The sequence below is a fragment of the Sminthopsis crassicaudata genome, chromosome 2 (genome assembly GCF_048593235.1).
Source record: "Sminthopsis crassicaudata isolate SCR6 chromosome 2, ASM4859323v1, whole genome shotgun sequence".
Taxonomy (NCBI): Eukaryota; Metazoa; Chordata; class Mammalia; order Dasyuromorphia; family Dasyuridae; genus Sminthopsis; species Sminthopsis crassicaudata.
The window spans coordinates 50,158,775-50,171,217 of NC_133618.1; the positions used below are offsets into that span (position 1 = coordinate 50,158,775).

A 12,443-nucleotide genomic window follows, 5' to 3' on the forward strand; every position below is an offset into this window, starting at 1 on the left:
AGACTTCCACCTGCCAGATCCTTCTAAGGTATTTGTCTTTTAAGTCTAACAGTCTTGATGGTGTTTTCCATTTTCAGCCTCATTTTGCTTAAAGCAAAGGTGACTGATCTTGGGCTTGAAGATCAATGAAAGGTCTGACTTCTTTACCTCAACAGCTATTATGCCATCTCTAACAGTCATTGAAGAATTTATTTTTATTAAAAGCTACAACTTTTGCACATTTCTGTTCTTTAAAATCACAGAAGTAAAAATCACTGAAGAGAGCAATGAAATATGTATATAGCATGACATGTAGGACCCAGTACAGAGAACTAAGTAGAGGTGGAGAAAATCAGCTTCATCCTGGTCCAGTGCAGTTTGTCAGAGCAGTATACATGTATCACACCTCTGCTTTTACAAAATGAAAACATCAAAATCATTTCTAGTCCTAACGATTCTTGTCTGAGAGTCACTCAGCCAGTCTAGGTCAAAGGGGAACTTGGATCCAGGTCTCTCAAAGGGAGATACCAGACATAAGTGATGTACCCCAGGGCATTCATAGGCTTCCCTACAAGATGCTATCCTTGAGAAGAGGTTTAAAGTTTCTTTATTATTTATTTTAAGGAGCTTCAGTCTTTCTGATAATTAATAGGGTGATATAACTACAAGTTACAAAGATAATTCATAGCCCTATTTTTATAGAACATTTATTTATTCATTAAATATTTCTTGTTTCCCCTGCAGTCAATACACTTAGTTATGGAGTCACCAGACAGACTTTTTCTCTCTGGGAATTCCAAGTCTCATTACTAACATAAAAGCCATCCTCTTGCACATTCTCCAAATTTCTAAAACTGTCAAGAAACAAAATTGCAGTTTGTCTTGGAAGTAGCAGTAGTAAAACCACCAACTCTCAATTACCTGCATGAATTCTAGAGCCCCAAGTTCATGAGATTAGAAGCCATTTCTTGCTACCTTGATAGGTTTCCATTCTCTCTCCTAGCAAGCAGGAATATGGTTCTAACTACTGGTCTTATTAGTGAAATTTTGTTACTGATATTCCTCTTCTTTTCCCCTCCCATTAGCAGGTCATCAAAAGGAGTTAACATCCTTGCTCTATAGGTCTTACCTTATTTAATAATGTCAGTTTGATCTCTTTGTGCGCGCTGAACCCTCCTTGTTGAGGTTGTGGTGGGAGCACTTGTTGAGGAGGTGGTGGCTGCTGGGATGATTTACTACTGGCTGCAGGTTTTGTGGATTTGGGGGGCTGTGTGGGTGCCTCTCTTTTCCGCTTCTCTTCTTTAACACTGTCTTCTTTTTTAGACTTTCCTGTCAAATGAAAATGTTAAATGACAGTTTCTCAGAGTCAATCTGCTGTAATCTCTTCTTTTGGGTTATTTTTGGATTAACATAGTTAATGGCAGGAAACTTATACGTGTTTGCAGATTAATAGTATTAATATGAAAACAGCAATCTTTCTATATGTGCTGAATGGTTTCTGTATGGTAGTGAAAGTGGTAAGTATACCATCACCATGGAATGTCTACTATGGGTGGACTCTGGCAGAGGTAGAATTGGGGGCAGTTAGACTACAAAGAACGTGTGATTATAACTGAGACAACTCAGCATAACAGGAATAGAGTCTTTAGCATGGTCTCTCTTTTTTCCCCCCTCAATAACAATTTATTTTTCCAAATACTTGTAAAGATAATTTTTAATATTCATTTTTTTATGACTTTGTGTTCCAAATTTTTCTCTCTCCCTCTTTTTCCTTCCCCATCTTCAAGGCAGCAAGCAATCTGATACAGGTTGAACATGTGCAATCCTTTTAAATATATATTCTATATGTCATGTTGTGCCAAAAAAAAAAAAAAAAAAAAAAAACCCAAAACCAAAACCAAAAAACTTGAGAAAGAAAAAGCAAGCAAATAAACAAACAAGTAAACAAAAAATACTATGCTGTGATTCACATTCAGTCTTCATAGTTCTCTCTTTGGATGTGGATGGCATTTTCCATCCCATGTCACTATAATCTCTATTCTTAGTAAGTTGACAACAAAGTGAGAAAGAGAAGGCTTATGTACAAGCAACTCAAGCAATTCTTTAGTGTAGTCTCTTGACACACTGGTGGTGAACTCTCTTGAAACCATGAGCTGCAAAGTAGGCTAGATGGAAACAAAAGTTTCCTCACTAAGTGTTCCCTATTATCGATGAAATTACATGTCTGGACCAAAAAACCTGAAACAAATCTTCTAAACATATTCATCTTCCTTACAACCAGCGCAGCGAATTATTCTAAGAGAGGCAGGTCCCTGTGCTCAAGAGGCTTACTATCTAGTATATAGGTTACAAAAAGATCATAGGATAATATATCTACTGCACAGTGTGTGAAAGTCTATGTGAAATCCATATAAAGTCCTATGAGTTTACAGAAAGAAGATTCCATTCTGGCCAAGAGAAATGTGTCCTGTCCTCACTGCTCCAGCCCCCAAGTTCATATTTATAATTATCAAAAACAGGCTGGGGTAGCTAGGTGGTACAGTGGTTAGAGCAGCAGCACTGATATCAGGAGGACCTGAGTTTAAATCTGGCCTCAGACACTTAATACTTCCTAGCTGTGTGACTCCTGGGCAAGTCACTTTACCCTAATTGCCTCTGCCAAAAAAAAAAACACCAAAACAAAAAACCAATAAAAAAAGAGCCTATAGTTTACTATAGTGTTTTTTATTCCAGAATAAGCTAAAGGAAGAAAAACTGGTAAGAAAAAAAGTGATAACATCTTTTTATCTCAAAATTTAACTTGAAGGCTTTCCTTTCTGTCACTGAGAAGGAAAGACACAACTTTAGTTAAGAAAAAACTTTAGTTTCCTCGACCCTGTATCCATGACTGAGCCCGAGTCACACGCATTTTCCTAGATACCTCAAAAATATCAAGAGACATTCTCTTCTCAGAAGAGAAATCAGCACAAAAGCACTACTAGCATTACCTTTCTCCTTCTTCGGCTGGGCAGGTGTGGGAGACCGGGAACTGGCCGAGGAAACAGGACTGGCCAGATCAGCATACATGTCCTCTGAATCGGCACTGCGAACAGAACTGCTACTTGACGTGGCACTGGAGATGGAGGAGACGCTGCTCACACTCAGGGACCTAAAAAAGACACAGAAATCCATGCACCACCAAAGGGACACGGGATTTCAGGAGAGAAGCAGGAGGAGGAAAGTGAAGGTAGAGGGTGCACAGGTGGAGACTGGTTGCTTCCCTACTGCTGACCAACCTGCGCAGGTCTGCCCATTCTCAAAGGTCCTTGGTGCACTGGCCCCTGCTAGCTGTTGTGCTGTACTTCTCCTTGCTGTGGCTGAAGCCCTGGAGAGGCCTTCCCTCCCTTCTTTACTCTCTGAAGCCAGGCCCTGTCCTCTTCATTCCACCGACCTTGTTCTCCTCAGAGTAACTACCAATGGTCTTTTGCCAATCCCTGGTCTCCAACACCTCTTTGCCACCTGATAACACTGATCACTCTCTTCTCTCTAGGTTTCCAGGACCTCTCTCTCCTGGTTCTCCTACCTCTCTGACCAACCACTTCTAAAGTCTCTTTTGTTGGATTTTGGCCTATAATCACAGATGTCCCCCAGGGCTCTGTCCCAAGTCTTTTTTTTTCTTGTCTACAGTTTTCTTGTCTATCAGCTGGTGAGCTTATCAGTTACCATGGATTTAATTATCATCTCTCTCTGAAGATCCTCTAGTCCACTTAACTAGTTTCTCACCTTCCTGCTGTACTTCCCTATTAGACATCTGAAATTTGCCATCTCTACCTAGGAGACATTTCAGTTTCATCACCTACACACATGTCCAAACATGAATTCATTAGCTTCCCCCCAAACCTTAACTGTCCCTATTAGGAATGAGGGTATCACTACTTTGCTAGTGACAAAGGCTCTCATAACCTACCTCCCACCCCCAATCCAATCTGTTGCCAAGGCCTATTTCACCTTTGAAAACTTCAACGGCTCCCTGTTACCGCTACCATCAAATTTTTAAATTTCCATTTAGCATTCAAAGTCTATCACTTGTCTCCCCTCTCCTCATCTAGTACCATTATATTCTAACCTGCCCCTACATATTCTGTGAGCCAGAGACACTAGCTTCCTTTCTGTTCCTTGAACAAAATCCTCCGACTCCAGACTCCAGGCATTTTCCCTTGCTGTCTTTCTTCTCATCATCTCTTCGTCCTGACTACCCTTGGTTTCCTTCAAATTCCAGCTCAAATGCCTCCTTCTACAGAAAGAACATCTTTCTCAATTCCCCTTATTTCTATAATGCCCTCCCTTTGTTGATGATTTCCAATTTATCTTGTCTGTACATAGCACATTATATGTTGTCTCTTTCATTAGATTGTGAGCTCCTTGGGAGCAGGGTCTTTACTTTTTTGATTTAGCACTGTGCCTGGGACATAGTTGGCCTTAATGAATATTTTTACTTACTAAAAATGTTGTGTTTATTAAGTGTCTACTAGCCATATGACTACTCAACAACAATCCTAATTCCCCCTGTTATTTTCCAAGGGATATATGGGTTCAGAAATGTAGGATTCACAAATAACAGAACATATTCTTATATCACTTGACTAAAAGGGCTGCCTGTCCAATGAACAAAGAAATGACCAAAATCTGGTGTCTTTGCATGTAGTACATGTACGAATAAAAGAGATCCTCTTCTGGTAAATGGAAATGTACAAAACAGGGAAAGAAGACTAATCTACAGAAAAATGGAAAGCCAAATCAGGGACATTTCATTAATACACTAGATTTGAAGTCAGAACTGAGCTCCTATTAACTCTAGGAAAGTTTACTTGAATAGTTATTAAGTTTCTCACCTAATACAAAAATAGCTCACAAATAAAATTACTTCCTTATCTTTCAGTCCCCACTTTTCTCATCTGTGAAATGAGTTGGACTAAATAATGTTTTAAGTCCCTCTCAGCTCAAAAATTCCACGAACTGAAAATCAAACCTGATAAACGTGTAATTGAAAGGCACAAAAGGGTATTTTAAAGAAATATTAAACTATAATAGACACAGAAGTTTTTAAAAGTAGTAGTGGTGGTGTTAAATTATCATGTTTTATATCTTTCCAGAGAAAATACCTACCTGAATTTCCTAAGACCGTCAGTAAATGAGTGTGGGGAAAGGGAAAGAATCGCATTTAAAAAAGAAATAGGCTATGTGCCTAGGCCAATAAAAAAAAATTTAGGTAAGGTAACATAAACCACCCCACTGCTTGGCACATTGAGAAGTATTTTAATTTTACTGATGGCCAATTCACTTATACTCATTGTGGTTTGATTTTTTTTCCCCACAGTGGTATTAAAATTTATTTTGCAGATCTTTCTTCTTTGTCAAGGGTCTCCTCTTTCAATGCAGAGTTTCCTTAAAGGTTCTAACTAATTCTCAAGGTCTCACATTGCAAGCTATCAACTTTTCACCTGGAGAGACGTGAATAAAGCAACTTTCTGGAACTCAATAATGTAGTTTCAAATAGACTGCCTCCACCCATCTTTCTACTGGCCTTTGCTGGATATAAAGAAGATACCAATTCTTCAAATTCTCTCTTCAACTGGAGAGTATGAAATCAGATCTGGCAATTTCACCCAATTGTTTCATGGAGAAGTACAGGACATCAACTATGAATCTAAATTTTCTAATTTTATTACATAAATATAAAAGTACTTCCTTTCTATGCTAGATATATATTCTCTTAGAATATTACTCATCTCTAAAATGAACAGAATTATGTGTGTGAACTTTCTTTTTAAAAATTAATACTGAATTTCAGAGCTGTTTTCTAACAGTGTAGCAGCCTTCCAACTGACCCCAGGATATTTTCAAACTTACAGGCTTTACTAGTAATTGGTCCCAGAATACCTCAGGGAGAAGGAAGCTAACACTTGGCTTAACTTCTTACCGGGACTTCCTGGACCCTGATGGGGAGGGAGAAATAGAGGCAGAAGTTGATCGGGAATGGGACCTAGAGAGAGATCTTGACAATGACCTGGATCGGGAACTAGATCCGCTATAGCTACTGGCACTGCCGCTGATGCTGCCGCTGATGGTCCGCCTGCAACACAATCAAACATCCCATTAGAAAGGATCAAGGCCAATTTCTTTCTGCTGTGATGAGGCTACTAATTTATCAGAGACAAACAGCAACAATCCCTGGCTCACACAAATAAACTTCTTTTGATATGTTAAGGGCCTATTCAAACTCCATTTTCTTTATGGAAAAAGAAAGAAAATCTTAGTAACAGTTCATATCAGTTCTGAAGAAAAACATTCTCATGGTCTATCACCACAGTACACTTGTTTCCATGGAAAGAGACCCTACTAGTCACTACTGTGCTACATGTTCAATTCCACATGTTGAACCTGTGAACAATAGAACACTATTTTTAGTAATAAAAAGCAAGATGACACGGCCTGTCTAAAGACTAAACCTTCAACTTCTGCAGCATTATTCCATGCTCTAAGTAATAATAATAATGACAACAATTAGCAACAATAATAGTGGTGATAAAGTGCATGTCCCTTAAAAATTTTGTTTTTAAAGTACTTTTACAGATTACACATCCATTATTTCATTAAATCTTCACAACTACCCTGTCATATAGGCAAAATAGCTCTCATCATTTTACAGAAAAATACTAAGGTGCAGGAAGCTGAGGACTTGACCAAGGTTAAAAAGCTAGTCTGTGGTGTAGTAGGAACTGAAGCTCAAGCCTCTTGCTTCAAAATCTAATGGGTCATTCTACTAAACCAGAATATCAAGTTTTTCAAATTCCTTGTTCAGGAATTCTAATTTTAATTCCCTATCAAGCTACTTCTGGATTCCCGAATTTACCATTTCCTGGTTTGTGTTGGAATACCCATTGGGACTGCTGCTGCATAGCATTCACAAACTTTAGTGTCCACAAAGAAAGCACAATGACCTCACCTCCTGGGTGGGGTTCTGGTTGGGCGGTCCTTCCTTCTGGCTTCTCTGTTATCTCCAGGTTTGGTTGGCTCTGCTGCAGGTGTAATGGTTTTAGTGGACTGTGGGGGCACGGGAGGGGGAACTGGCTTTTTCAGAGACTTCTCTCTAAAAGATAAGAATTAAAATATCAATATTACCAGTACCAAATAGATTTTACACTCTGAACAAAACTCCCGAAATGTAGTCACATCCAGAATTAGGTATGACAAAAAGCATAATCTTAAGAGTTGTATTACTTTAACTCAATGCAACATGATATACTAGTAACACAATGTGTCAACGAACTTTCCTATCACTTTGAAGATATTCCATCTATAACCCCTTTGTCTGAAAAAACAAAATTATTCTAAGAACACTAGGTTGTAAATAATTCTCCTGTGATTAAAAAGTCAAATGAGTAACACTGATTATTTCTTAAAGACTCCAAAGAGAAGGGTTTGTTAAAGTAGTTTAAGTAACCTCACCAAGAGCAGGCTGGTAGCAGACTAGGATCAGAGAATGCTGGGGCTGGAAGGGAGTTTAGGATTCACCTGGCCTTAATTTTAAAGCTGACTCCAGGTACAGGAAGGAATTTTCTAGCTTGCCAAAGGCCATTAAAAAACAAAAACAAAAACAAAAACCTGGTTGAAAGGATTCTGGGAAGATGGCAGAAGTCAGAAAACTTTTAGCTTCCCAAATTTCTGGACCAAAAAACAAAAAACAACCCCCCCCCCCAACATCATCTCAGAACAGCAAAAATAAATTAAGACAATTTGAGAAGACCCAGGAAAGATCTGGTTTCAGAGGCAGAGATTTGGCTTGAGAGAAGTGTAAACACCTCCAGGCACACTCTGCTGAATCAACAAATAAGCTCCCTGGGAGCAGCTGGGTAGAGAGGCACCCTCAGCTTTAGAAATTTTGACTTTGCAAAGAGTGTTGGTATTTGATAGTTGAGTAGTAGACCAAAGGACCATCTAAGGAATACAGTACACCTGTGCTGACCAGCAGAATCCTGGGCTGTGGGGAGAGGAACTAGCATACTTGGTGAGCAGTAATGAAGGGTAGGAACGTGCAGGAGAGCAGAGTTCCTGGTTTCAGTTCCAGGGAAGAGAGGACAGCTACTGGAGGGACTACAGGACTAGGGTCTGTGATGTAGTGTGGCCCAATATTGAAGTGGTGAGCCCAATATTGGGCCCTGGAACAGACCTCAGAAAAAGTAAGAAGGATCCTGAGACTTGGGACGTTATTTCCCACACCTTGGATCTACAACTTGATTAAACTAATAGCTGCTAAAAACAAAATAAAACAAAAAACAAAAAAAATAATAATAAAAATGAACACACAAAGGAGACATACCCCAACCATATAGGTAACTACTATGGGAATAGAGAAAATCCAGGTTCATACCCAGTTGTAAGCACAAAAAATTCTTGAAAAAACTTTAAAAATCAAATAAGAGAGGTCAAGGAAAAATTAAGAAGAGAAAAGAGAGCAATCCAAGAAAATTATGAAAAGAAATTCAACCAACTTGAAACAGAAATCAAAAACTTAAGAAAAAATGATTCCTTGAAAACTAGAATTGGGCAAGGGGAAGCTAATGGAATTCTAAGATAGCAAGAAATGAAACAAAATCAAAAGAATGAAAAATTAGAAGGGAAAGTAAAATATCTCTTCAGAAAAACAAGTGATTTGGAAAACACATGAAGGAGAAACAATATAAGAATAGTCAGATTGCCTAAAAATTATGATTAAAAAGAATCTTGATGCAAGATTACAAGAAATTATCAAGACAAACTGCACTAAAGTTCTAGAATAAGAAGAAAATGCAGAAATAGAAAAAAAAAAAAATCCATCAATCACTACATGAAAGAGATCCCAGGACAAAGGCTTACAGAAGTTTCAAAGTTCTCATCTTAAGGAAAAAATATTGGAAGCAAGAAGAAAAATCAATTTAAATATCATGGGGCTACAATAAGGATTACAGAAGACTAGCAACTACTATTTCGAAAGACCATATGTCTTGGGATACTGTATTTCTTTTCTTTTTATAATACTAGGTTTTTATTTTTCAAAATACATACAAAAATAGTTTTCAACATTCACCCCTACAAAACCTTGTGTTCAAATTTTCCTCCCTTCCTCCACTAAACAGCAAATAATCCAATACAGGTTAAATATGTGCAATTCTTCTAAACATATTTCCACATTCATCCTGTTGTAAGAAAAATCAAATCAAAAGGGGGAAAAATAACAAAAAATTAACAAAAAAAGTGAAAATACTACACAGTGATCTACATTCAGTCTCCACAGTTCTCTCTGGATGCAGATGGCTTTTTCCATCACAAGTCTATTGAAATTGCCTTAAATCAACTCATTGTTTCCACATAATCTTATTGCTGTATACAGTGTTCTGGTTCTACTCACTTCATTTAGCATCATTTCATGTAGTTTTTGAAGGCTTTTCTGAAGTTAACCTGCTCATCATTTATTATAAAACAATAATACTATATTTTCATAGTGCAAAAAAGCTGAATTTACAACTAAGAGAAGCTTACCCAGCAAAGTTAAATATAACCCTTAATGAAAAAAAAAAAAAAAAAAAAGGGGGATATTTAGATTTCTATGACAAAATCCCCAGAACTTCAGGGAAAATTTGATATATAACAGTCAGGAAAACTATAAGATAAACATTAAAGGCCAATATAAGGATCTCAATAAGGTCATTGTTTACTTAGTGTATGTGAAAATGTTAGCACTACCCTTAAGACTATTATTATCTGGGTAGGTTAAAAGATAGGGTGACTCCAGAAAAATAAACCGTGTAAGGAGAGGTAAGGGGTAATTATCTCATACAAATGAGGCATAAAAGGAAAAATTGACACAGAAGCTAGTAGTATGGATAGTGTTGGAGCCTTATTGGGAATGGGTTAAAGAAGGAAACACACATACACATACATATACAAATCTTCTAAATTCAGAAAGAAATAAGAGGTCAAAGAGATGGAGTAGGGAGGTAGGATAAGAGAGGGACTTTTAGAAAGCTGTGTAGGGTAATAAGAGAGTAAGATACCAGGGTGAAGTAAAACAGTAAAGTAAGGAGAGATATGGTAGGTGGAAAGTATACAACAAATAATTGTAGCTTAGAATGTGAATGGGACAAATTTACCCATAAAGCAGAAATGGAAAATAGAATAAAAATTTGAATTCAACAATATGTTGCTTTCAGGAAACAACATAAAAATAAAAAAATACATAAAAAAAAAAAGCAGGAGTAAAATTTAGAATCTAAAAAAGCAGGGCTAATAATCAAGATTTCAGATAAAGTTACTTTAAACAGATTTAAATCAAAAGTGAAAAGTACAGAAAATACAATATATATGAGCAATATTATTTAATTTTGTTTTAGTCCACTTAAAAGACTTAGCATAAAACACCCAAGTGTCTATCTGCCAAAATAGAAACAAAACTATATGAACATAAACATAAAAAATTTCTTATACAAAAAAACTCAACTCTCAATAACTGAATAATAATTATGGATAGGTAAAGTCAATATAATTTTTAAATGACAATTTAACCTAATTAATCTACTTATTCAATGTCACCTCAATTAAATTATTTATTTTACTGAGTTAGAAAATATGTTAACAAAATTCATTTGGAAAAATAAAGGAACTTCAAAGAAACTAAGGGAAAAAAGATATAAAATATAGCAGCAGTGGATCTTAAACTATGAGAGAGCATTTTTGAAGTATAAAAAGGCTAATTTTGATCATTTTAAATTAAAATTTTCTTCTACAAATAAAACCCCTGTAGATAAGAATAGAAGTAATGGAGAAACTTGGAGGGGAAACTTTCTCAAACAATTTCTCAGATAGGTTATGAATGGGTTGCTGTGGTATAGGAAATGATATGCTGATTGATTTAGAAAAACATGGAAAGCTTTGGACCCATGAAGGGTCCATGAAGGAAGATTGCTATCTGCCTTCAGAGAAACAGAAAACAGGTGAAAATAAGTATAGCACAGCCTTTTTTACACACACACACACACACACACACACACACACACACACACACACACACACACACACACACACACACACACGTCTGTGTATGTTTATAGATATCTATGCATATATATTCATGCTTAATTGTAAACTTTGGGGTGGGGAGAAAATAAACTAAAAACTGCACAGCAGAGAACAAAAGAAAACCAACAAGGAGGCAAAGAAAAGCTGGGAAGCTTTGAAAAAAAGTAGTATTCATTATATAGGTTTTCTTGAAATGAAAATTGTTTTATATTGAATACTCTTATAATCTCAATATATACATGACAATTTTTTTCTTTACTCATTTTTGTATTATTAAAAAAAAAAATTTCTTTTTTCCACACAAAAAAGCTTGTTGATATTAGAGTTCGTACTAGAACTTAGTTCTGACTCTTGGACCAGAGCCTTTTCTACTCCACCATGCTGTTTCTCAAAAATCAAGGTGTGAATATGGTTGATAGAACTATGAATTTCAACTACTTTGGAAAAAATAAAAGAATTATATAAAAAAAAAGCAATTAAGCTGTATTAAACTGACAACGCAATCCTACTTGTGGTCATAAATTCTCAGGAGATTAAAGATAGAAACAAAGTTTTAATAGATACTATCCTAGTCACAGGACCTCTTGTGATGAGGTAGTGTAGTCTCAGAGATAGAGCGAACTCTCAGAGTCAGGAAGACTTGAATTTGTTAGAGCTCTGGGACTAGGTGAGTCACACACCCTCTCAGTAATGCCCCATGGCAATTATTTAGCAGAGGCAGTGTAGTACACATGAGATGTTCTGAATTTGGAGTCAAGGAACTTTTGTTACTTATTAGCTGTGAGACCATGACTTTTTGGGCTTCACTAGCACCTCTGTAAGACACAGGGTTTACATTCTGGGGGTCCCTCCAACTCTAGATGCATGATCCCAAGACTAGGTAGCAGAGTAATGGCAGAACTATAGCTTTCTGAATTTCCTTATAAGGTCCCTATTTCCATGAAATCACTGATTTTAAGTTCAAAAAATGATCGATCTAAGTAATTCAGAGAAACATGGAAATTATTTGTATGATTAGAGAGTGAAATAAGGAAAATCATAATGACTAATATAACTGCAAGCAATGTAAAAACAAAACATCCATAAAAACTTTAAAGACTGAAGGCCTACAAAGGTAAGCCTACCTCACAGCCTCAGTAGTATCTGCATTATGCTCTCCAGCACATACACAGTCTAGATATACCATTTCTGTTTGGGGAGTGATGCTAAAACTAGTCTGGTACATATAGAAGCTTTCTCTATGTAACTTCCTGGGATTTGTGTCTATGAACTAGACTGCTTTAACAAGAATTTAAGCAAAATTGTCACTTTTTTCAAAAAAACCCTTTATTTTACCAAACACATGTAGCATAATGCTATGAACAATGTGT

At 36.7% G+C, this 12,443-nt stretch overlaps 1 protein-coding gene across 11 annotated transcripts in view; it reads right to left on the bottom strand.

Moving 5' to 3' along the window:
• Positions 1-12,443, bottom strand: part of ZC3H18 (zinc finger CCCH-type containing 18) — an 83,115-nt gene that overhangs the window by 11,376 nt on the left and 59,296 nt on the right. For 7 of the 11 annotated variants that reach the window (XR_012485859.1, XM_074286220.1, XM_074286216.1 and 4 more), the window contains 4 exons: positions 6,965-7,108; positions 5,939-6,091; positions 2,967-3,127; positions 1,109-1,308 (listed from right to left, as the gene is read on the bottom strand). Coding sequence is in view for 10 of the 11 variants with exons in the window: in XM_074286220.1 (XP_074142321.1) it covers positions 1,109-1,308; positions 2,967-3,127; positions 5,939-6,091; positions 6,965-7,108 (658 nt within the window). In the remaining variant the exon portion in view is untranslated. The remainder of the gene's footprint in view (positions 1-1,108; positions 1,309-2,966; positions 3,128-5,938; positions 6,092-6,964; positions 7,109-12,443) is intronic. The other 4 variants (XM_074286223.1, XM_074286222.1, XM_074286224.1 and 1 more) reach the window with 1 other exon arrangement.